The following is a 26865-nucleotide window of genomic DNA, read 5'->3' on the forward strand; positions in this document are numbered from 1 at the left end:
GTAGGCATGTACGGTGGTCAGAGTCTGTCGAAGTTTTTCAATGAGGAGAAAGTGTTTATCTACCAAGAGATAGGATTGAAAGATGGGATGTAGTGGTTTGAAGGAATTTGAAGGATAAAGATATCATCAAATCATACAGGAAAAACTGAGGGTGGAAGATCAGGTGGCTGATGGAGAGAAAAAATAGTGTTATCCAGGAATGTGAGAGAATAAATTGACTGGGAAAGAATTCCTAGCAACTTAGAGGCACATTGGAGTTGTAGTTATGAATTTGTAGAGGTGTGGTAGTGTTTTTTCTAGCCATGTATAGAGGTTAATGGAGAATTGTACTTAGCCAGTGTTGTAGTTGTACCAAATAATTTCAAGCAAGTGTGAGAGGGACAAACAAGGGAATTGAAGGTACATGCAAGGGTATGTTTTTAATGACTGACCTTGGAGTAAATCAGTCCTAAACTGTGATAGAGGGCGTCAGTTTGGTGTGAGGGATGGCTCAGAGGAACAGAAATGAAACTCGTCAATTCCTGATCTGTTGGAGAACAGTGAAACCAAATTCTTTTAAAGAATTTTAAAGAATTTTAAAGAATTTGGAATTTTAAAGAATAGGTACATAGAAAAAGAAAGCAATTACTAACACTAGAGAAAGAAAAAAGTTGAATGAGGGGATGTCTATAATCAGAGTACACTGTAAATATATAATTATAACTACATAAACACTGGTTATTAAACCAAAAAATGGTAATAAAAGTATAGCAGAAAGATGAGAGTAGTATATGTTGGGAAGAAAGAGGGCTGGCAAGATGATATCCAAGAACCAAATCCTTACTTTCTATAAAAGGAAGTAAAAAAAAATCTAGACAGCAGAAAAGGCATGGCTACCAGAAGAAACAAGTTGGATTTGAAAGTGGCTGCTTCTGGGGTTGTAAGAAATGGGGAGGGTGGGTCATGAAAATGTTGTATTTTAATATAAGTTTTGTGGGGAAGTTTGATCTGTAAATTGTGTGTGTGTGTGTGTGTATTACTCTGATAAAAAACAGAAAAATATTTCTCTTATGTTTACTTACTATTAAATAGTCTGGGGGAAAACTTTGTGAACGAGTATTTGAATTAAGTCTTGAAGAATAAGGTAATATTGGTTGCATTGGAGAGCAAGAAGAGTGGAGAAGCCAGAATGAAGAGCATGAGAGAGAAAAACAGATTGGAAGTGACAAGGCATTCTTAAGGATAATTGAATAAGGCAGGTGGCTAGAGAAGAGAGACCTAGTACAAGTTTTAGGTTGGACTCAAGTTCTATAAACACTCAAAGCCAGGTGGTGGGAAGAAATTAGTTCCTGAACAGGCAGATAATGATCAAATTAGTGCTTAAGGAAGAGTCACTATGAGCATGTCAAGTTAAGGAGCTCTGTGCTGTCCTGTTAATATGGCAGCGGTTGGCAGAGTGGAAGCGTGAAAGGTACGGGAAGATAAGGTGGGAAAAACATGGAGAAAGCATGGTCATTGGGGCTGGGTGAGTAAATGTGGGAACTGAGAGGGGGTTGAGAGAAGGCTCAGATAATTCTTACAGTTTGAGTCTATTTGGGGGAGATATGTTATTTCTAAATTCAATTTTTAAAAAGACACAGAGGTATTCAGTATTTTGTTGAAGGATAGATGAGATGGTCTTGAACAGTGATGAGCAAAAGGAGGTGCTTGAGATCTTCAGCACTGGTTAGAAACACAGAACTTGAGCTCAGCAGAGAGATGTAATGTATATGTGTACACATGTAATCTGCCTGTATGCTAGTTTTCACGCCATGAATTTGGATGCAATCATCAAGGCAGGCAGTCTGTAGAAGAGGTCGAAGAGTGCAGAGTGCACAGCAGTGGGGAACACTCAAATTTTGAGGTAGTTGGAGGAAGAAAAATACTTAGGGACGAAGAAAAGTAGACAGAAAAAAGAACCAGGAAGGGGAATTTTCAAGAGGCAGTGTTAGGCAACACTACACTACCAAACTGCTATAGAGAAAAATGACTTTTAAAAATCATCTACAATTTTTAAACTGTAATTCTAAAACAAGAATTTAAAACTATTCAATGTGGAAATTATGATTTCAGTAGGTAAAAGAAGCAAAGCCCAGGTCGTGTGGCAGAAATAATGTCGATCATGCTTTCAGACTCTTCTAGTTGGAAGAAAAAATTGAGAAACTGCTAACAGCTTGAAAAGACAATAGGTTCAGCAAAGGTTTTAGGGTTGGTTTTTTTTTAAGATATGAGAAAGTTGTCCGTGTTTGTATTCTAGAGGAGTAATGCTCCTGAGCTCCGTGTCGGGGATGGGGAGAGAAGAGGGCTGTGGGAGCAGGAGGAGACTGAAGGACCAGCCATGAAAAGGAGGCATTTTACTCCTCCATGGCAGGAAAAGGAAATGGGGAAAAGGCCAAGATAAATATCTACATTTCTTATCTAGAAGATAGAATGACTAAAAGGTCTAGATTGCTTCAAAGGAAGGAATGGACATTATTTCCTTTCCAGGAACTAGCCAGGTGTACCAGCTGTATCAGCTGTTGTTGCATAACAGACCAGCCCAAATTTCATGTTTAAGACAGTAATAAAAGCATTTATTATTCCTCACAGTTCTGTGTGGTTCACAGATGTAGGTGATTCTTCTCGTGTTGGCTGCCCTCACTCAGGAGACCGCAGTGAATGAATGAGTCTAAGATGGCCTCAGCAGGGCAGCCTGGTGCATGCATGCTGTCCCATCCTCCAGACTCATTCTCGCAGTGGTGGGATTCCTAGAGCGAGTGCACAGAATTATGGGAGGCCTCATAAAGCTTTGGCTCAGAGTAAGCACGGTGTCACCTGTGCCACATTCTGTTGGCCTAATAACCACATTTCAAAACTAACCCATGTATATCCTCAAGGTGAGGAAGTAGATGCCATCCTTTAATAGAGGGAGGAATTTCAAAGCCCTGTTCAGAGAGTAGAGTCATAGAGAGAGCTGGGGACTGGGACCATTTTTGTAATCGACCGGCCCCTGCAAGAAAGGCTAGAAATGGGTGTGCTCTGCACGCAGAAAAGTTTGGGATAGTGGATGTGCTAAAATTGTCTACATCTTGTATTTTGTAATACCTGTAAGATACAGTCTGTAACTGTTTAAATAGTGGATTGCGGTATCTTCATTGTTAGTATATTCTCTTTTTTCCCCTTGGAAGGTTGGATAATACATTAGAGGAAATTATATTTAAGCTGGTCCCTGGACTACGAGAACGTAAGTTGCTTTTTGGCTTCTTGCAGATTTTTATGTTCTGTGAAGTCACTGTTTCTATTAAAGATTTCATGATTGTTTCCATTATTTTTACACTTCTTTTTTCTTTTAAATTAGAGGAACTTGAGCGTGAATCTGAATTCTGGAAGAAAAATAAGCCTCAAGAAAATGGACAAGGTGACTTTTTCTTTTGTCTGTATCTGATATACTCCCTCAAAGTGGCTAGGTTTTTGTAGCTTTGGTGAACTAATATCTCTTCAAGCTCACATTTCTCCTGTACAAAATTTATGTAGCCCTTCATTTACATTATGATCCTTTTGTATAAAACCATGAGATTTTATATACATGCCTATAAATCTGGAGTCACACCAATGAAGGCAATTGGAAGTAGAGAAAATTGGGCTTTGGGAAGAGAAAAGGAAGATAAAACTGAAAACTCCCTACTGTTTATAGTAGTATTTGCTGGGGAGCTAAAGGAAACTGAAGAAATAGCCATAGTCTACAACTAAACCCTGAGGAGTTTTCTGTTTTATTTATTTTATTCTGTATGTTTGTTTTATTGGAGAAAGAACCAAGATGTGGCTGAGTGCCAAATCAGGTCTATGCTCTGATAATCTGGAATTATGTGTTAGTAGGTGGAACTCAGATGATACAAATTTATATATCCTGAGATATGAAAAATACTTCTCCGTGCTTATGGGAATTTTCTCCACTACTTACACTGAGTGTCCATGTGTCTCTTCTGGGTCCCAGGAGACTCTGCCTTCAGTAATTTTTAATAATAATCTTGGCAAAGTGGCAAACCTTCCTGGGCAGAGAAAAGGCTTTTAGTATGTATAATTCACACAAGGGGGAAAAAAGCATAACATACCTGAAATGAAAAGAAATAGTATGCTTTCCCACTGTTATTTAATACGAGATTTATTTCAGGATAGTCTAAATACCATTGAAATCTTTTAAGGATGTATTCATGTTTTTATAGGCTCATTGTGAGCTCAGTCTTCCACCTCTCTTTTTCCCTTAAGATCATAAGATTATCAGTTATATATCATTAGGATAGGTTGAGGAAATCCTGTCTTTCTCTTTTTATCTGTAAACTGAGGATCATAGTTTTATTAGTTCAACTTAACTGTTCAAGGCTGGCTTCCAGTGGGAGCTTGAGAATAATTTTCAATTACTGGAATAAGGTAGTTAGGGATTATTTTTTATCTGTAACAACAAAATGGGCAAAGAAGCCCATGACAAAACATGACTTCACTAAAGACTTGTTTTACCCAAGTGTAAATTGCAGTTTAGATAGTAGTGCTATAATGAAAGTATAATATAAAGTTGACTAAATGTTCCAATTTTTGACTGTCTTTTCAAGAGAACAGGAAACCAAGGGATTGTCATAAGGTATATAGCAGGTTTAGTCCACTCAGCATATCGTATGGATAGACTCATGAAGGACTACAGCCTACTTTGTGTGTATCTCCCTTTACCCACATTTCTCCCTTTTTAAAATATTTTCTAATGTTTTGTCTTGAGTTTGGGTAGAGAATGTCAATCTTTTCTTGGTGCCGGGAGTTTGGTTCATAAAAGGTAGCTCCTGTTTGTGTGGGTTCAACATAACTATATGGAAGAAAGAATGCAGAAGAGAACCCATCTGCCATTTATGATACAACTGTAAATGCTTTTATTAGGCGTTGAAGAGGAGTTAACCTGTCTTCCCCCCTCCCCCCCACCAGGATTTTCTGTACCATAATGCTTAGCTGGTTAGTTCTTTTAAGTTTCAGCTTGGATATATTTTATCTGGAAATCTTCCCTGAATTTCTGCTTCACCCCAAGTTTGGATACCTCTCTTATAGGTGCCCACATAGTCTATTTTTACCTCTTCCATCAGTGTCCTTATCATACTTCTCCATCTGTCTGTTTTCTTTACTTGCCTCTACCCTGACCACTATGACGGTAAGGATGAGAACACTCTAGTTTCTATAGTCCCCCAAGCCTAGCACAATGCATATCAAATACAGAGTGAAAGGGACTCTCTTAATCAATGAACTGGCACATGAGTTGTATTATATGTAGGCTGCAGGTATTTCATAGGTTCAATACATTTGTTATATAACAGAGTATGTAATTCAGATTTCTTTCATGGATTTTTTTTTAATGTTTTAAAAAGCTAATTCATTCTAATATCTCACTAGCTGATTTTATGAGTCTCTAATAATTTGAACTTCTGAGAACTCAGTATTTTATACTTTAAAAGAATACTTGGTTTCAAATTTGAATATATATGTATAAAATTTGGAATATTTTTATATCCTGTCTGTTTTCTAAGTGGTCTAATCATTAATTGCAATCATTTTTGTGGCCAGATATAGCTAGCTCTGAATATTTCATTTGGATTTCCCAGTGAGCCTAGAAATGTTAGGCTATGTTATTCATTTGGATTTCCCAGTGAGCCTAGAAATGTTAGGTTATGTTAATAAGTCAGTGATGGATTTTTAAAAATGTTTCCATTATTGAGTCGGTCGGAACATTTTAGAGATATTAAAATTTTCAAGTATTCTTCATCAAAACAAAAATGTTTAAAAAAGCATTTCTTAGTTTTTTAAAACTTTTTTGCTGATGATTTTGTCTTAATATACTGTTTAACTTTAAAATCAACTTTGAGTTATATCTAACTTAGTTTTGTTTAAAATATGCAGATGATACTTCAAAAGTTGACAAACCTAAAGTAGATGAAGAAGGTGATGAAAATCAAGATGATAAAGACTATCACAGAAGTGACCCACAAATTGCTATATGTCTAGATTGTTTACGAAATAATGGACAGTCAGGGGACAATGTAGTAAAGGTGAGTGGACAAGCACAGTTATATTTTTATAATCATTTTATAGTAAATCTTTGATAATTTGTTGAAGTATTTGACTAGTGTTTGCTTTCAAAATTTTTATCAACAAAATAGAATGCCATTCCCTGACAGCCCCATAGCTACAAATGACCAAACAAGTGCTTACTGTTCCCAGCACCTGCTTTCCAGCGGCCACAACTGAACAGTCCTGGGCCAATGCCACCACCTAGTGGCTAAGTCCAAGAATCACGCCTCCAGTTCTCTGTCACCTCCTTTTATACCTTTGTTGGGAGTTCATATACATTGTTTCTCCCTTTTTATGTGTGGTAAGCAATTCAGACTCACATCATTACATCATATGATGGGCAGGGTCTCCAACTCTTTCATTCATCCTCTCCTCATTTTCTCCTTTATTTTTATGTTTTTATTTACAACTCAAAAGCCATCCATGTCATGGCTAATACATTTTATAAATAATATAACTGGTTTTGAAGTAAAATTGGGTGTCCTAAAGTGCCTGTGAACTTTGAAAGTCCTTAAAGGTTCCCAGATATTCCCTGTAGGATCTCCATGTTTAATCCGGTTTCCCCCTGTATCTTCCTGCTAATTCGACCTTTTTGTGAAGGATTTATATACGAGAGAGAGTTTAACACACCCTATTCACTTTTATTTTCTTTGGCCTGTAAATGCTGTTATTTAAGTAATGTTTTCTGCTTTTTTTATTGAAAGCAACTTCCCTTTTAATTATAAATGTTCACTACTTTAGCTCTTAGTTTTTTGTCAATGATTGAGAGTATTGTTTTTCTCTTTATACTCCATGTTTTTGCAAATACCTATATTCAGTGTCTCTTATTTTCTTCCTCTGTATAAATCTGTGAATGGGTTTTTCACTAATACATTAAATGATATTTTCCTATTAGGAAATTAAAAGCAAATAATTTTCAACTCAGATTAAGTTTCCCAACATCTTACAACAAAGAATATATAGGAGCATAGTGATTCAGTGAAGGAACAAGTAATAAAAAAAAAATTCACTCAAGGAACTTAAGTTAGGACTTTCACATACAAACAAATAGTTATAGTAAAATAATTAATTTAGTTAAGAGGGGTTGGTTGGACAAGGCATGGAATGAGCTGCAGCAATCTTTAGAGAAGTAGCCTTGGGACCTATTTATCCTTCCAGGCTTCTCTTGGATTTTATGCTGTGGTGCAGCACCCTTTGCTTTTTGTAAGTCTTTTTTCAGGGTTTTTAAAAACCTTACTGGGGCGCCTGGGTGGCTCAGTGGGTTGGGCCTCTGCCTATGGCTCAGGTCATGATCTCAGGGTCCTGGGATCAAGCCCCACATGGGGCTCTCTGCTCGGCGGGGAGCCTGCTTCCCCCTCTCCCTCTGCCTGCCTCTCTGCCTACTTGTGATCTCTCTCTCTCTGTCAAATAAATAAATAAAATATTTAAAAAAAAAAAAAAAACCTTACATTTATCTCATTGCCTGGGTGGCTCAGTGGGTCAAAGCCTCTGCCTTCGGCTCAGGTCATGATCCCAGGGTCCTGGGATCGAGCCCTATGTTGGGCTCTCTTCTCAGCAGGGAGCCTGCTTCCCTTCCTCTGTCTCTGCCTACTTGTGATCTCTGTTGGTCAAATAAATAAATTTTTTAAAAAATCTTTTTTTAAAAAAGGAATTCTTAATAGAGATTTTGATCATCTTTAGCTCTCTGATACATGAGTTACTAGCTTGTAAATTGTGTCATGTATCTTGAAAAGTCAGTAGAAAAGCTGAATATCTTTTCATAAATAAATGTGAAGTCTACTTCCTATAAGATTTCTAGTATGAAACTTATAAAGCATTGAATTTTAGAGATTCATCTGAAAAGTTACCCCTTGCCTTGATACTCTCTTGACATCTTTGACACTTCACCATCCCAGTTGACCTTTTATTCATTCACTTTTTTTTTAAAAGATTTTATTTATTTATTTGACAGAGAGAGATCACAAGTAGATGGAGAGGCAGGCAGAGAGAGAGAGAGAGAGAGAGAGAGAGAGAGAGAGAGGGAAGCAGGCTCCCCACTGAGCAGAGAGCCTGACGTTGGGCTCGATCCCAGGACCCTGAGACCATGACCTGAGCCGAAGGCAGCAGCTTAACCCACTGAGCCACCCAAGGGCCCCCTCATTCACTCTTTCTTTTGTAGACTTTTCTTTATCCTTGTGCCTTCTATTCACATAACAACTTTAATAGCTTATGTGACTTCTGTTTTGCTACCCTGATTCCCACCTTTTTTCTCTGGCCATTCCTACACTGTCTCTACTTCTTCCTGGCTTCTACTTGATACATGTGAGTATCTCCTAATACCTTGTCTTCCACTCAATTACTCTTTCTCTGGATTTATCCTAGGTCAGTTCTACTTTCTGTGACTTCAACTCTGCAAAGAACTTTTAAATCTCTATTTCCAACCCTGCCACATCTCCCAAGTTGAAGAATGAAGTCTCTAACTACTTTCAAATATTTCAGTTCAAAGTTTTACTAACATCTGAAACTTAACACGTTTAAAGACAAATTCATTATGCTTTCACCTAACTTTACTCCAAACTTGCTATTTCAGTTATCACTACAACTTTCTACCAATCATACATGTTCAGAACTTTGGAGTCATCTTTGACCTTTCACTGTTTTCCTTCAACCAGCCATAAGTCCTGAAAACTTTCCCTCAGTCTAGTGCTGCTCACCTTGGATAGATTTTTTAAAGCAGTCTCTTAAGTGTTCTCTGTACCCTTAATTTCTCTTTTATTATCCAAGGTTGAAGCTACAGCCTAAAGGTATGGGCCAGAGTCATAGCCAATATCAGGGGCAGATAGTAAATATTTTGGGCCCTATGGAACTCCCAACAAAGGTATAAAAGGAGAGATGAAATATGCTTTCTGTAGCAACTACTCAGCTTAACTCATTGCAGTGCTAAAGTGGCCTTAGACGATAGTGAATGAACTGGCTTGTGTTCCCATAAAACTTTACTTACCAAAACAGGGTAATTTTGTCTTGAGGGCCGTGGCCATATTTTGCCACTTTCCAACCTGCAGAGTCAAGTCTTACCTCCTTAAGTTAGCATTCATGGCCTTTCACTAGCCCCTATCTTGACAAGTTTATATTCCCTTATACCTATCAGTGAATCCTCCTTTCAAGACCAATGATTATTGCCTTATATCTGACAAAGGATTATATTAAGAATATTTAAAACCTCTAAAACAGTAATGCTCCTTTTGGCAGGTTCTTGCCTTTTCTCACCACTTCGCTATGCTTCTGTCGAGACCCAAGCAGAGATTTCTAGTCTTTGTGATGCTTTTTCAACCCTAGTGAATCCCTTCTCTAAAATTCTGTAGAATTTGCATTTATAACTCAGGCGATTATTTATTAAGTCAGCATTCATTGTGTTCCTGAAGGTGGCAGGTTACTTTTACTGTCTTTTGTCTTTTGGGGATATGTCTTATCCTTGAAACTAGATTGTAAAGCCGTTCAAGGCAAAGAAGCCATGTGTTTCTTTATAGTCTTCTCAGGTATCTCACTTCTCTGCAGTAAGGTGTGATTCTCAAACTTGGTGTAGCTGCATGTACAGTTTATACAGCATACTTGCTACTTTTGTAATTCCAAACGTCAAAGTCAGGAGCAGGAAGGCAGTGAAAATAGTAGCATAAGGACCTTCAAAATTTCATTCTTCCATAACAGCAATGAAAAAACTGCCAGGGGCACCTGGGTGGCTCAGTGGTTAAGCCTCTGCCTTCGGCTCAGGTCATGATCCCCAGGTCCTGGGATCGAGCCCCGCATCGGGCTCTCTGCTCAGCAGGGAGCCTGCTTCCCTTCCTCTCTCTGCCTGCCTCTCTGCCTACTTGTGATCTGTCAAATGGATAAATAGAATCTTTAAAAAAAAAAAAAAAAAGAAAGAAAGAAAAAACTGCCACACACACAAACCCCTCAGAATCAACTTTCTTAGGAATTTGATAATTAATCAGAAGCTTGGAGAACCTTGGTGGCTCAGTCATTAGGTGTCGGCCTTCGGCTCAGGTCATGATCCCAGGGTTCTGGGATGGAGCACCACGTTGGGCTCCCTGCTCAGTGGGGAGCCTGCCTCTCCCTCACCCACTCCCCCTGCTTGTGCTATCAAATAGATAAAATCTTAAAAAAAAAAAAAGGCTTGCAGAAACTCCTAGAACATTTGGTCAAGAAAATAGTGTGATCAGTGAGGTTTGTGGCATTTTAATTTGCCTTAGTTCAATCCCCCAACTCTCCAGCTCTGGAGTAGAGTAATGGCCCACTAACTCTCCCACTGTAGCATTTCAGGCACCAAAGGGCAGAACAGGTGGAACTCTTTCAAAGCCTAATTGCCAAATAATTATCATTATTTGACCTGTCCAGTGGTTCCTGGAACACCCCACTTATAGGCCTTTCTGTATTGGGCCTGACATGGAGCTTGTCCAGTAGAAAAAACATCTGTGAGCTGGGAAGGATGGAACATTTTTCAGAACCAATTATAGACAAATATTTGAACTTCATGGTTCTCTTAGGTATAGATGACATTTGGAGAAAACAATAGACAACCAAAAATCTTAAAAGGAAAACCTGGCAAATAAGATGCCTATAGATACAGGCTTTGAGCCTGTAGGAGTTTTGAAAAACTCTAACATACTCCTGGGAATCTTCAAGTCCAAGCATATACTTAGGACTGTGTACATGCTCAGGAAAGATCTAAGTAGCCTTAAACTCTCACCTCTGGCTGACCTTGAGGCTCTGCACAAGCAGGATGTGAGGATTAAGGCAGAGTTGTGAACAACCTGGTTGAGTATTGGAGGTGTGCCCCAAAACACATGGTGTCCTAGCAAAGACTGGGAGATTTATTAGTTCCAAGTGTATAAGGAAATCTCTGTTCAGTCACTAGCCCACAGGTAGGTGGAAACTTCAGTGGCCACATATTATAAAGAATACAGGCTTCACAGAATCAGTTTAGGAAAGTCACTAAACAAAGAGAAATAGCAAGACATAGCCACAATAACAAAGCCTCTGAAGCAGGTGGGACCCTGATTTCCACTGTTGCCACATTATATTATTTTAAACGTTAAGTTTTCAACAACAACAACAAAAATACGACACAAATAGATTAAGGTGTAGCTCATATACAGGAAAAAAGTAGTCAATTAAAACTTTCCCTGAAGAAGTCCAGACATTGGACTTATGAGGTACAGATTTTAAGTCATCCATTTTAAATGTGTGAAGAGAACTAAAAGAAACCATATGTCAACATTTAAATGAAAGTGTGAGAACAGAACAGAACTGAGGGCCAGATAGGATCCTGAGCTCACCATGTCCCACAGACACACCAAAGCAGCAGCTGCATCTATTGCAACTAATTTTAAAAATGACCTCAAGACTGGCAGAACAGATCTTCACAGCTAATCCTAGAAAGGCCGCTACATCAAAAAGGATAAAAGGAGTGAAGATATGATTGGGAACCATACTAACCACAAACAGGAGGGACATCACAAGCACAGAGAAAGGAGATCAGACCCCATCCCAGTCACCCTCAGCCCTGGGGACCCACTCTGGGAACATGAGTCCCTATAAAGTCTGGCTTTGAAAATCAGTGGGGCTTAACCCCAGGAGAGCTAGTGGGTGATAGGAAACCAAGTCCCCACCCTCAGAGAACCAAAACAATAACTTGGCCTAAACACAGCATAGCAGCCACAGTTTGACAAGAATTTGCGATATACGTGAAGGGTATTTGTCAACTAGTCTTAGGACGTATAACAGTGGGGCAGGGATCTGCAGATTTCTCCAGGAACAAAACTGTTTGCAGGTGCCATTTTTCTTGCCCTCCCCAGGCTAGATGGCTGGATGCTTACAGAAGCCAGTTCTGACACTCTCCATCTACCTTGCTAGCACCACATACCCGACGCCAGGGTTCCCCTGCAGATTTGCCCCACTGAACACATTCAGTTCTGCAGACATCCCTCCAAAGTGGCTCCTGCCCTGCCTTGCCCAATAGACAGCCCCAGCCAGGACTGGCACCACTCCAAAGTGACTCATGCCCTGGAGAGGAGAACATTTAGCCCCACACACCCTTAGTTCCTGTAGCCAGGCCTTTTAGCTGGCTACACGGGGAGTGAGCCCTGCCCTTCAGTGTGCCTGCAGCTGTTGCAGAGGCTAATTGCAGGCAGCTAAGCTGAGTACCAGCCCCACTCACCAGTGAGCCCCTGGCAGCTGCAGCCAAGCCTCTCAGTTGGCCATGCAGGAAGCAAGCCCTACCCATCACCGCACCCACACCTTTCCCAACAGCTAAGTGCAGACAGGTGAGCTGTGTGCTGGCCACCACCCACAAGCAAGCCATGGAAGCTTCAGCCAGACCTCTTAACAGTATGGGGGACAAATCCTGCCCAGTCTGCCCACAGCAGATGCAGCAGGTCATTGCAGCCACCTGGGCTAAAGGCCAGCTTCACTCACCAGCATGTCCACAGCAATCACAGTTCAGCCACACCAGGAAGGTATATGCAGCCCACATGGGGAGCACACCTGGAGCACCTTGTTCTGGTGACCAAGAGGTATTGTGCTACAGGGACCTCTTCTACACAAGGCCACTTATTTCAAAACCAGGAGATGTAGCTAAGTTACCCATGACATAGAAACAGAGACAAAATGAGCAGACAAAGGAAGATGTCCCAAATGAAAGAACAAGATATAAAATTATAGAAGAGGTAAATGAAATGGTCATAAAGATAGTTATCAGACTTGAGGTGCCTGGATAGCTCACTCGGTTAAACATTTCCTAGGATCGAGCCCTACGTCGGGCTCCCCACTCAGTGGGGAGTCTTCCTCTGCCCCTCTCCCTGATTGTGCATGCAGGCATGCTCTCAGATAAATAAAAATCTTAAAAAAAAAAAAAAAAAGTTACTCATCAGACTTGAGAAAAGAGTGGATGAACTCACTGAGAACTTTTCAACAAAGAGATAAAAAAGAACTAGTCAGAACTGAAGTGTACAATAACTGAAATGAAGAACACACTAGAGGGAATCAACAGGAGATTAGAGGATGAAGAAGAATGGATTAACAATCTGGAAGGCAGGGTAATGGAAAGCAATGAAGCTGAATCACAAAAAGAAAAAATAATAAAAATGAAAATAAAGGTTAAGAGAATTTTAAAAAATCACAAGCATAAAAACATCCTCATATAGAGATTCCAGAATCAGGAGAGAGGAGGCGGAAAACTTATTTGAAGACCTAACAGCTGGAAACTCTCCTAATCTGGAAAAATAGACATCCAGGTCCAGGAATCACAGAGAGCCCCTCATAAGGTGAACTCAAGGAAGTCCATACCAAGACACAATAATTAAAATGGCAAAAAGTGATGACAAAGACTCTTAAAAGCAGCAAAAAAACTTAGTTACATATAGGGGAAACCCTTAAGAATATCAGCTGATTTCTCAGCAGAAATTTTGCAGGCCAGAAGTGCTGAAAGGAAAACACATAAAATCTATAACCAAGAATAAGTCAAGTTATCGTTCAGAAGTGAGTGAGAGATTCCCAAAGAAGTTAAGAGTTCATCACCACTAAACTGGCCTTATAAGAAATATGAATGGAAACTCTTTAAGTAGAAAGAAAAGACCGTAAGTAGTAATAAGAAAATTATGAAAAGAAAAACATTTCACAGGTAAAAGTAAACACAGTAAAGATAGATCACTTATAAAGCCAGTATGGAGGTTAAAACAGAAATTAGTAAAATCAGTTATATCTACAAAAGTTAGGGGGATACACAGAAAGATATAAAATACATCAAATGTCGAGGAGGGAGTAAAAATTTAATGCTTTTAGAATGTGTTTAAATTTAAGAGATCATCAAGTTAATGCAGACTGCTGCTGTAGACATAGCATGTTATATATGAGCCCAATGGTTACCACAAATTGAAAACCTACAAAAGATATACAAAAAATAAAGAGAAAAGAATCCAAGCATAGCACTAAAGAAAACCATCAAACCACAAGGGAAGAGCAGAAGAAGAAAGGAACAGAGAAGAAATACAAAACAACCAGAAAACAATTAACAAAATGGCAATAAGTACATACCTATCAAAGATTGCTTTACATGTAGATGGGCTAAATGCTTCCATCAAAAGACTTAGGGTAACTGATGGATTAAAAAAAAAAAAAAAAGACCCATATATATGATACCTCTAAGAGACTCACTTCAGACCTAAAGACGCATGCAGACTGAAAGTGAAGGGGTAGAAAGAAATTTTCCATGAAGATGGAAGCAAGGAAAAGAAAAGGGCAGGTAGTATTACTTATATCACACAAAACGGACTTTGTAAAACAAAGGCTGTAACAAGAGACAAAGAAGGGCACTACATAATAATAAAGGGATCTAACCAACAAAAGTATTTAACAATTGTAAATATCTATGCACCCAACATAGGATAACTTAAATACATAAAGCAATTTTTAACAGACATAAAGAGAGAAATTTACAGTAATAGTTGGCCACTTTAACACCACACTTAACATTGACAGATCATCCAGACAGAAAATCAGCAAAGAAACGGTGGCTTTGAACAACACATTAGACCAAATATATACAGAACTTAACAGATTTAAGTCTGGACTTAACAAATACGTACAGAATATTCCATCCCCAAACAGAATACACATTCTGTTCAAGTGCACATGGAACATTCTTTAGGATAGACCACATACTAGGTCACAAAACAAGTCTCAGTAAATTCAAGAAGACTGAAATCCTATCAGGCATCTTTCCCAATCATAATGGTATGAAACTAGAAATGAGTTACAAGAAAAATACTGGGGGGGGGGGGGGACACACAAACACCTGGAGGCTAAACAACTTGCTACTAAACAACCAATGGGTCAATGAAGAAATCAAAGAGGAAATTTAAAAGTACGTGAAGACAAATGAAAATGGAAATACAGCCACCCAAAATCTTTGGGATGCAGAAAAAGCTGTTCTAAGAGGGAAGTTTACAGGCACCTAAACTTGGTTAAGCTTCTAACTCTTGATTTCAGCTCAGGTTATGATCTCAGGGTTGTGAGACTGAGCTCTGTGTCTGTCTCAGCACTAGGCATGGAACCTGCTTGAGATTCTTTCTTTCTCCTTCTGGCCCCCACCCTCCCACTTGCACACAGTCTCTCAAAATTAAAAAATAAATAAGAGGGAAGTTTAGAGCAATACAGGACTATATCAAGAACAAAAATCTCAAACAATCTAACCTTATACTTAAAGGAACTAGAAAAAGAACAAAGCCCAAAGCTAGCAAAAGGAAGGAAGTAATAAAGATTAGAGGGAAATAAAAGAAATAGAGACTAAAAAATAAATAGAAAACATCAGTGAAACCAACAGCTGGGGGGCACCTCGGTGGCACATTTGTTTAAGCAACCAACTCTTATTTTCAGCTCAAGTCACGATCTCGGGATTGAGACTGAACCCTACATTGGGGCTCTGTACTCAGTACAGAGTTTGCTTCAGATTCTCTCTCCCTCTCCTTCTACCATTCCCCCTTAGTCCTTCTCCCCACTCACACACATGCTGTCTTTCAAATAAATAAAATCTTAAGAAAAAGAAGAAACCAAGAGCTGGTTCTTTGAAAAGACAAGGAAAATTGATAAACCTTTAGCTTGACTCATCAAGAAAAAAAAAAGAAGTCTCAAATAATATCAGAAATGAAAGAAAAGAAATAACAATTACACCAAAGACATACAAAGAATTAGAATAGTATGAAAAATCCTATACAAACAAATTGGGACAACCTGGAAGAAATGGATAAATTTTTAGAAACATATACTCTTCCAAAACTGAATCAGGAAAAAATAGAAAATTGGAATAGACAGACTGGTTACTAGTGACAAAATTGATTCAGTAACCAAAAACTCCCAACAAGTAAAAGTCTAGGGTAACATGGCTTCAGAGGTGATTTCTACCAAGTATTTAAAGAAGTTAATACCTATTCTTTTCAAACTATTACAAAAAATAGAAGTGGAAGGAAATTCATTCTACAAGGCCAGCATTACCCTGATACCAAGCCAGAAAAAAGACATGACAAAAAAAGAAAACTACAAGCAAATATCCCTGATGAACACAGAGGCAGAATTCCTCAATAAAATATTAGCAAGTTGAATTCAAAGATACATTAAAAGGATCATTTACCACGATCAAGTGGTGTTTATTTCAGGGATAAGAGGGTGGATCAGTATTGGCAAATCATGTGTTATATTATATTAACAACAGGTATGATAAAAACCATATGATTTTGATAAAATACAGCATCTGTTTATGATGAAAACTCTCAACAAAGTAGATTTAGAGTGAACATACTTCAAAATTTAAAAAAAAAAAAAAAAGGCCATATATGAAAGACTCACAGCTAACATCATACTCAGTGGTAAAAAACAGCTTTTCCTCTGAGATCAAGAACAAGACAAGACTGTCCATTCTTGCCACTTTTATTCAACATAGTATTGGAAGTCCTAGCTGAGGAGACAAGAAAAAATAAATTCTCAGACAAGAAAAATAAAAGTCATCCAAACTGGTAAGGAAGGAGATAATCTCATTATTTGCAGATGATATGATTCTATATATAAAATACCCTAAAGACAACCAAAAATCTTTGGAACTGATACATGAAGTCAGGGAAGTTGCAGGATATAAAATTAATATAAAGAAATCTATTGCATCCTACACATCAATAACAAAGTAGCAGAATGAGAAATTAGGAAAACAATCCCATTTACAACGGCACCAAAAATAATTATCTAGGAAATTTAAAGAGGGGAAAGATACATACTCTGAAAACTAGAAGAAATTATAGACGAAATTGAAGATAACACAAATGGAAAGATATGTTTGTGAATTGGGAGAATATTGCTAAAATGTTCATACTACTCAGAACAGTCTACAGATTAAATGAAATTCCTTTCAAAATACAAATAACATTTTTCAGAGAACTGAAACAAATAATCCTAAAATTTGTATGAAACCACAAATTTTGAATATCCAAAGCAATCTCAGTCTTAAGCATTGTGAATATCAGGGCGCCTGGGTGGCTCAGTGGATTAAGCCACTGCCTTCGGCTCAGGTCATGATCTCAGTGTCCTGGGATCGAGCTCCGTATCAGGCTCTTTGCTCAGCGGGGAGCCTGCTTCTCTCTCTCTCTCTCTCTCTCTCTCTCTCTGCCTGACTCTCTGCCTACTTGTGAACTCTCTCTCTGTCAAATAAATAAATAAAATCTTTAAAAAAAAAAAAGAATTGTGAATATCACCAGAGTCCCAAATTTCAGGATATACTGCAAAGCTATAGTAATCAAAACAGTGAGATATTGGCACAAAAACAGATACATACATCAGTGGAATAGAATGGAAAGTCCAGAAATAAACCCTTAATTATATGGTTAACCTACAGCAAAGGGGCAAGAAAATACAATCAGGAAAATACGGTCTTTTCAATAAATAGTCCTGAGAAAACTGTACAGCTGCATGCAAAAGAATGAAACTGGACCACTTCATTACACAAAAATAAACTCAAAATGGATTATAGACTTAAATATGAGATATGAAACCATGAAACTCCTGAAAAGAAAACATAGGCAGTAATCTCTTGGACATCAGTCACCCTTGCAACATATTTATGGATATGTCTCCTTGAGCAAGGGAAACAAAACCAAAAATAAACTATTGGGACTACACCAAAATAAAAAGCTTTGGCACAGCAAAGGATACTACCAACAAAACAAAAAGGCAACCTACTGAATAAGAAGATATTTCCAAATGATGTCTGATAAGGGGTTAATATCCAAAATATATAAACAATTTAACATCAAACAATCCAATAAAAATGTATAGAGGACCCGAATAGACATTTTGCCAAAGAAGACAGATGGCCAACAGACACATGGAAAGACCCTCAACATCACTAATCATCAAAAAAATGCAAATCAAAACCATAATCACCTCACACTCCTTAGGATGGCTATTATCAAAAAACAGAAAACAGGGGCGCCTGGGTAGCTCAGTGGGTTAAGCCTCTGCCTTCAGCTCAGGTCATGGTCTCAGAGTCCTGGGATCGAGCCCTGCATCGGGGCTCTCTGCTCAGCAGGGAGCCTGCTTCCCTTCCTCTCTCTCTCTGCCTGCCTCTCTGCCTACTTGTGATCTCTGTCAAATAAATAAATCTTTAAAAAAAAAACAGAAAACAGCAAATGTTGGTGAGAATGTAGAGACATTAAAACCTCTGTGCACTAATTGCATTTAAAAAAAGAGTAAAATACTTAGGAATATACCAAGAAAGCATAAGATTTGTATATTGAAAACTACAGGAGTGCCCTGGTGGCTCAGTGGGTTAAAACCTCTGCCTTCGGCTCAGGTCATGATCCCAGGGTCCTGGGATCGAGCCCCGCATCGGGCTCTCTGCTTAGCAGGGAGCCTGCTTTCCTCCTCTCTCTCTCTGCCTACTTGTGATCTCTGTCAAATAAATCAATAAAATCTTAAAAAAAAAAAAAAAAAAGAAAACTACAAAACATTAAAAGAAATTAAGAAGGCCTAAAGAGTAGGGGGCACCTGGGTGGCTTAATTAAATGTCTGACTTCCAGCTCAGGGCATGATCTCAGGGTCCTGGGATCAACCCCCACCACAGGCTCGCTGCTCAGCGGGGAGTCTGCTTGTTCTCTCTCTGCCCTTCCCCTCTGCTTGTACTCCCTCCCCCCACCAAATAAATAAATAAATAAATCTTTAAAAAAAAAAAAAAGGCCTAAGTAAATGGAAAGACATCCCATGTTTGTGGATTAGAAGACTTAATATTGTGAAGACGGCAAGCCTACCCAAATTGTTCTTCAGATTCAGTGATAACCTTAACCAAAATTCCGATTGCCACTCCTGCTGAAATTGACAAGCTCATCCTAAAAGTCATAGAAATCCAAGGGACCTGAAATAGTCAAAAGAGTCTTGAAAAAGAACAACAAGGTTGGAGGACTCAAAGTCCCAATTTCAAAACTTGCTTCAAAGCTACAGCAATCAAGACAGTATGATACTGATAAAAGCGTAGACTTATAGATTAGTGAAAAGAATTGAGGGTCAGAAATAAACCCATATATTGATAAGGAATTTCTTTTTGGCATGGTGGCCATGATAATTCAGGGGGAAAAATTATCTTTTCAACAGATGTTGCTGAAACAACTAAATATCCACATGCAAGAAATGAATTTGGATCCCTACTTCATGCTATATATGAAAATTAACTCAAAATGGACCCATAGCTAAATGTAACAACTAAAACTCTAATATTCTTATAAGAAACATAGGGATAAAATTTCAAGACCTCGGATTTAGAAGTAGATTCTTAAAAATGATACCATCAGCACAGGCATCAAAAAAATATAGGTTAGATTTTATCAATATTAAAATTAAAAACTTTTGTACATCAAAGAATACTACCAAGAAAGTGAAAAGACAATACATACAATGGGAGAAAAGATTTGCAAATCACACATCTGGTAAACCTTTAGTATTTAGATTACATAAAGAACTCTTACAAATTAACAAAAAGATAATTCATTTTTTAAAATGGGCAAAAAAATTGAACAGACATTTCTCCAAAGAAGATAAAAAAAATGGCTGGGGTGCCTGGGTGGCTCAGTCAGTTAAGCATCTGCCTTTGGCTCAGGTCATAATCCCAGGGTCCTGGGATTAAGTCCTGAATTGGGCTCTCTGCTCAGCAGGGAGCCTGCTTCTCCCTCTCCCTCTGTTCTCTTGTGCTTGCTCATTCTAATAAATTAAAATCTTTTTTTAAGAAAAAAGATTTAAAAATTGGCCAATGAACACATGAAAAGATTCTAAACATCATTAGTCATTGACCTATGCAAATCACAATCACATGACATACCACTTCACACCAAGTAGGATGCCTTTAAATTTTTTTTTTCAAAAAGGAAAATAAGTTAGGATAGTGTATAATAAACTATAAGTTAGAGTCAAATACTAATACATGCTACAACATGAATGAACCTTGAAAACATTATGCTAAGTGAAAGAAGTCAGACACAAAATTCACATATTGTATGATTCCTTTTCTATGAAATATCCAGACTAGACAGTCCATAGACACAGAAAGTAGATTGGCTTTTGTCAGGTCGAGGGAGAAGGAAGTAGTAGTGACTGCTAATGCGTAAGTTTCTTAGTGCCCTGGAATTAGGTAATGGTACTGGTTACACAATCTCATGAACATATTAAATATTACTGAACTATACACTTTAAATGGTGACTTTTATGGTATTTGAATTATATTTCAATTTTAAAAAAAAGTCAAAGTCAAGCTTGACAATTGCTTTAGCTGGTGAAGGTACTAGCCATGCCATTCCAAAGATGAAAGAAAAAACACTGTTAGAGATTTGGATTTTAAAAAACAGAGGTGCCCGAGTGGCTTAGTCGGTTAAGTGTCTGCCTTCGGCTTAGGTCGTATCAGGGTCCTGGACTGGAGCCCGCATCGGGCTCCCTCCTCAGCAGGGAGCCAGCTTTCCCCCCCTCCCTCTGCCCCTTCCCCCCACTCCTGCTCTTTCTCTTTCTCTCACTCAAAATCTTTCAGAAAAAAATAAAAACAAAAAAACCTCAAATAATCATAAGAATTAGGATTTGTTGAATTGTATCCTACAACTGGAAAACTGTGTAACCCATGACATTGACCACTAGCTGATTTCAGATCTAATCTAACTCTTCTAAAAAAAGGTGGGGGGGGATGGGGGGATAAAGGGTAAAAATGCTTCTAGGGTAACCACCTTAGAAGCAGAAAGAGCCTTTTTTGAACTGTTCCTCTTCTGGCCTGAGGAACAGGTTTGAAACCAAGGGCATTGTAACAAAGGTAACAGATCTTTTTCCATATAATATTTCTTCAGATATGCAGGGGAGGGAACCTAGAATGTTGATCCCACCAGAGCAAATGGCAAGGCCTGGGCTATACAGCTACTTTCTCGGGCAGCAGTCTCCCCTTAACCCCTGTGTGCAGTACAAATGTTTCCATTTTCTGTCTGTGTTAGGAAATGAAATGGCAGGAAAGAAGCACTGCTCTTAGGATCCCTCTTTAAGTTTCTCCCCACTGTCGCATCATCTCTGCCAACACTCTTAACTGTCATCGCCCCTCTTAAAATGTGTTGATTACTTTTTAGAGACCTGTATAGCAAGTCTACGGTAGACCTAGCTGGGAGGCAACAGGATTACTTTGGTATAATTGTAGAATGTTTCTATAGAGAGAAAATGCATACTTGTTATACTGTCATTTTCTAAGTATTTACAAATCAAATATTAAGTAATTCTTGGGATGCCTGGGTGGCTCAGTCAGTTAAGCACCTGCCTTTGGCTCAGGTCATGATCCCAGTGTCCTGGGATCAAGTCCCACATCTGGCTCCTTTCTCAGCAGGGAGCCTGCTTCTCCCTCTGTCTGCCTCCCGCCCCTGCTTGTGCTCTCGCTCTGTGAAAAGCAAATACAAAATTAAGTAAATAAACAAATAAATAATTCAGGCCAGAATTTTCTTAGAGATTAATGTCAAACCTTACTGAATTTTAAACTCCTGAAACAAGCTTTTGCCTAGTTTTTAAAAGCTTCCCTTAAATCTCTGACACCTCTATACTTGTTAATAATTTCTGAGACCTTAGGAGTATTACCGGTAATGCCATGGTCATTTCTATAGGCTCTTTAAACACCTGAGATTTCTCTGCAGATAATACATTTAGCGTGTCTTTCAGTAACCACACGTTATACTCTTACATACTCTTATATGCACACGTTAACACACGTTAACTTAACAGGGACCCAGAAAATGTGCAAAGCATTCTCTATAAGCTGTTTGGAACAAGAAAATAGACAGGAAACCTCAGGGTAGTTGAAATGTTGTGAATAGATATAGGGAAGATCTGGTTGATTATTTATCCCTTTGTTTCCATGCCATCTAGAGTATCAGTCTTCCCATTTGAAATGGCTAGAGTATGTTTTGCTTTAAATGTAACTTTTGACTTCTGTTTTCTTTTAATGGATACTTTACCATCTGAATAGTGACCAAGCACCATTTGTAAATTTGTTTCTGTTGGTCTTTGCTAGGAAATATATTTTGCTAGGAACACATTTGCTAAGAACAGATACTAACTGGATGGCTTGCTCTTTTTTCCTTTCTAAGAGAGCAGGCATGTGTTGGTGGGAAGGGGTGGGGGGGTGGGGGGAGAGCAAGAATCTTAAGCAGACTCCATGCCCAATGTGGAGCCCAAGGTGGGGCTCAGTCTCACAACTCTGAGATCATGCCTGGGCCTAAATAAAGATCAGACACTTAACTGACCTAGCCACCCAGGCACCCCATGGATGGCTCTACTTTTGGCTTAGTGTATTTAAGAACAATTCTGCTTGCTGACCTAATACCCTATACATATACGTAGAAGTAATACTTTATATTTTTAAAAGATTGAATTGCTGGTGTTTGTTTTACTATTGGTTTGGAGATGTAATTTTGTTTCACAAATTGGTTCATGTTTATCATTTTGACTCATTCTCAGTTTGAGTGTTCATTCTGGATTGGTTCTTATATTTTAGTGATGTTCATGCTTAAAGAGTAAATTAGTACTGCTAATAAAATGGGGAAAATCAAGACACATAGAACATTGTTTTTCCAGGAAAGTATTACCACAGCCCATCAGACATCTGACTCCTTAGATCCCCATTTGAAATCACTGCTCTTTTAAAAAATAAAGTTATGAGACTTTTTAAAAATATTCCTAATACTTTTAGAAGCGACATTATATAATAAAATATTCTATATGCTTTTTGTGATCTTTATTTTTTATTAAACTTATAATGTGTTGTTAACCAAATTGTTTAGAGGTGTGGAGATTGTCAGATACCCAGGATTTTCCTCATACATTCTTGAAGAATATCATGTAAATATCCAAGAATTAGGAACATTTTTACTCACTAGTACTAGGGAGTTATACTTTGAAATGTTTTCAGAAAATATTTTGAAAAATCCTTAAAATGACAGTGGAAGTGATACCTGTGTTTTCATTAAAAATAAAGTCGAATATTTTAATTAATAATCTTTATTTCCTTTAGGGTTTAATGAAGAAATTCATTCGGTGTTCTACGCGTGTAACTGTGGGAACTATTAAAAAATTTTTAAGTTTGAAACTAAAACTTCCAAGTTCTTATGAGGTAAGTTGTTAATCTGACCTTGATCATTTTGATAATTCTGATCTGAACAAAATTCTAACAAAAGAAGTAAAAATTAATGGAAAATACATTTAACTTTTGTGGAAACTTAGGTTATTTTCATGTTAAAAATGTAATTTTGAGAATATAGTATTCTATTTGTATAATGTGTATTTTTTAATTTAACATATGACTAAAATAGGCTACTAATGCATTTAGTGGTTTACAATTAAAAGAGTTACTTAAATAGCTTAAATGTTCCCTAAATAAAACTACAGCTAGATTTTTTTAAATGCCAATATGCTTTAGGTTCCTTTTTTTTTTTAAATGAGAACTACAGGATCCATTTCTACTTTATAGACTTCTTTATCAGAATTTAAAACATTGTGTTTTTAAAAAGGATTTTGTAAATAATGTTCCTTTAATTGTGTCATATGCAAAAATGGTATTGTGTAGCAGTAGGTAAAACCAGCATAACTGCATCTGCATAAATGCCATTTACCAGTTTCCTTATGGAGAGATAAATTGCCCTCATGGTGATCACAGCACAGCTTGTAATGTGTTCGGTGTTTGGAGAATGTTGATGATCCTAGGAATAATGAGGAGACATGGCTACCATTTCTCACCTGTCCAAATGGCAGTATTAACTACTTGAATTAATTTCTCTTCCTCCTCTTTGGGTTCTGAAAGTAGCTTCTGAAGAAACGAAAGACTGAGACTAGTTTCCTATATAATAAACAAAGACATCAAAGGCAACATTAGTTCTTCATTATGTATACCAATATTAATATGAACAGTTTATCATAGCAGAAATAAAATAAGATTTGAACATAGGCATTGACATGCATTAAGTATGTATTTTGAGGAAGCTTCTAATCCTAAATTTATTTAAAAACTCTTAGACAGGGACGCCTGGGTGGCTCAGTTGGTTGGACGACTGCCTTCGGCTCAGGTTATGATCCTGGAGTCCCGGGATCGAGTCCCGCATCGGGCTCCCAGCTACACGGGGGGTCTGCTTCTCTCTCTGACCTTCTCCTCGTTCATGCTCTCTCTCACTGTCTCTCTCTCAAATAAATAAAAAAAATCTTAAAAAAAAAAAAAAAAACTCTTAGACAACTAATAACCCATGGGTTAAAAATTCTTACTGTGAGAGTAAGATTAAAAAAGATTAAAATGTTTCCAGAGACATCAACTTTTACATTAGGGAAAAAATTGTGAAAGTTAATCAAAGCCCTATGTACTTGGTAAAGTAAAAGATGACAACTTAGATACAACAGTGAAAACAGAAAATGAGATTGTTTTTATGATTCGGTTTTGTACTTTATCCTCTTCTTAAAAATACCACACAAAGTTTTATTTCCTTACTTCTAAGTGTGACCCACTGAGTCATTTTCTAAGTCCCAGGAAGTTGTTAGAGCTGAGAGTGCTCTCTCTTTCATACAGTCTCACTGCTGGCCCACAGTGTCTCTCTCCCTACTGGAAGCCAGCAGGGCTGGAGACTCTGTGCACTGACAGCTCCATATCTATCCTAGTGTAAAGGACTGTTCCTATGATTTTTAATAACATTTACTTGTCCCCCCCCCCTTATTTTGCTGTCTAACACATAGGGTGATGTTTTAATGAAGTACCTACAGCTGAAGCTTTTGCAACAACATTGCTAATTGGGGCAAGATAGTTTGGTTTTTAAATGACAACAGAAGCAGTGTATCTAACCAGGAATTGCATCCTAAATCTCTTTACTACTTTGCTTGTGAATTTATTTTACAGGCAAGGTTAAAAAAATAAAATTATCTATTTTGTCCTTTTAAAAATAAACTGAGAAACATTTTGAGGTCCATGCAAGTCAATATAAATCATCAAAATATCAATATAATTCAGCTAAAAATTTGTCTAATACAATTAGAATGCTACTCATTTTAGACTTAAAGTTCAGAACTCTCTAGTCTCTAACCAGACACAGAATTATTTAAAACCAATTTTTCTTCCCCTTCCCATACTTCAAACTCTTTTTCAGTTTGCTTTTAATAGCTAGAGAACTGAAATGTTTTATTTATAGGGACCTATGATAAATGTTTAACTATGCTTTATTGAATTGGTAAATCATAGCCACAGTTCCTGGGGCCTTAAGGATTTGGGGTGTTGTTTTGTTCCTGCAACTCTAGAGCAAAAGTGAGCTTTGGGAAGCTCATCCCTTTCTGAAGTTGGATGCAAGGTGAGAAGAGGGTCCTGTAAGTATTAAGCAAGTTACCAACCAAGCAAAACAGGCCAGAGAGCCCAAGAAGATAACAGGCCTGTGGCATTGCCAGCCCTAACTGTTCTATCGACTTAGCTACAGGCAATTACCAGGAATTCTTAAATGCCTTGAAGTACCCACAAATCTTATATCCAAACACTCATTCCCTTACCTCTTTGACTACAAATTAATGAGGGGAAAGCAAGTCCTCTAAATCTTGAGAAGATGAAAGCATTCTGAAAGGTGAATTCATAAGCCAAAGATGCTGTGAGGCCTCCACAATTCCTTCCCATTCTGTAAGAGACAATCACAGAAAAATGTCTAAACCTTTAAGGGTGCACAGAGACATGGACTGAGAAACCTTACCCTGCATTTAAGTGACAGACACGTGGGACAAGACAAGCACCGCTTCATGTTACTTATATCTGAATTGTTAATAATTATGAGATGGCCCAGTGCTTTTAATAAAAATATTCAGTGTTCTTTTTAAATAACAGTTAATACTTTTATTTTGTTATATCTATTTGAATCTTTTTTGAAATTTGGGGAAAAGGTGTTAGACACTCATGAATTAAAAATTACTTATGTTAATGGATCTGTAACTGTTCTTTTTAAAGTTGGATGTGCTGTGCAATGGTGAAATTATGGGGAAGGATCACACTATGGAATTCATCTACATGACAAGATGGCGACTAAGAGGCGAAAACGTAAATTGCTTTTATATTTACCTATGTGTATATTTAGTTATAATTGCCATTTTGCTACTCATAATTAAGCAGTATTATGTAGAAACAAACAAAAAAAACTAGTCTACAAAGAGAAGAAACTGATTCCTTTTACTGTTTATCTCAGCTACTCCATGATAATTGGTCCTAAATACAAAGCCAAAATCTGTGTTAAATGTGGTTGTTATATTTATGGTAAGTTAAAAAACTCCATCTAGATATGTTCAGCACTCTACTTACCTCAATACAGAAGAGATGGCACTTAAATTTTTTTAAACCCCGATAAAATATGGGAATGTCTAACTATATGGAGTCAAGGAGTCAGGACTAAGTTTTGCCCTGATTAGTACGTTGTTTAATGGTTGATACTATTTTTTGGTTGTGCCAGAGGGAACAGATAGGGTAGAATCTAGGTAATCTTTTTTTCAGGTACCTCGTTTATGTGAAAGTATAAAATTGGACCAAAGGGTAAGTGAGTTTGCTGTGGTTTCTGATGTCAGAATTAGATTGTTGTGGCGTAGGCCCAAGGCAATATGAGAGAAATGATGTAAAAGGAGAAAACCTGAGAAAAATCTAAAACACCCAAAAGGAGAATTCTCTATTTTGAACTGTACCTTTGTTTAGGG

The 26865-nt window shown here is 37.7% G+C and overlaps 1 protein-coding gene across 2 annotated transcripts in view; it reads left to right on the forward strand.

Moving 5' to 3' along the window:
- LOC111144804 (polycomb group ring finger 5) overlaps positions 1 to 26865 on the forward strand; it is a 69834-nt gene that overhangs the window by 24452 nt on the left and 18517 nt on the right. For both annotated transcript variants that reach the window (XM_022499290.1, XM_022499289.1), the window contains 5 exons: positions 3186 to 3241; positions 3356 to 3415; positions 5929 to 6077; positions 23186 to 23284; positions 26132 to 26221. In XM_022499290.1, the coding sequence (XP_022354998.1) occupies positions 3186 to 3241; positions 3356 to 3415; positions 5929 to 6077; positions 23186 to 23284; positions 26132 to 26221 (454 nt within the window). The remainder of the gene's footprint in view (positions 1 to 3185; positions 3242 to 3355; positions 3416 to 5928; positions 6078 to 23185; positions 23285 to 26131; positions 26222 to 26865) is intronic.

The sequence above is a fragment of the Enhydra lutris genome, unplaced genomic scaffold, assembly GCF_002288905.1.
Source record: "Enhydra lutris kenyoni isolate GAN:26980312 unplaced genomic scaffold, ASM228890v2 scaffoldscaffold12, whole genome shotgun sequence".
In the NCBI taxonomy this organism is placed as follows: domain Eukaryota; kingdom Metazoa; phylum Chordata; class Mammalia; order Carnivora; family Mustelidae; genus Enhydra; species Enhydra lutris.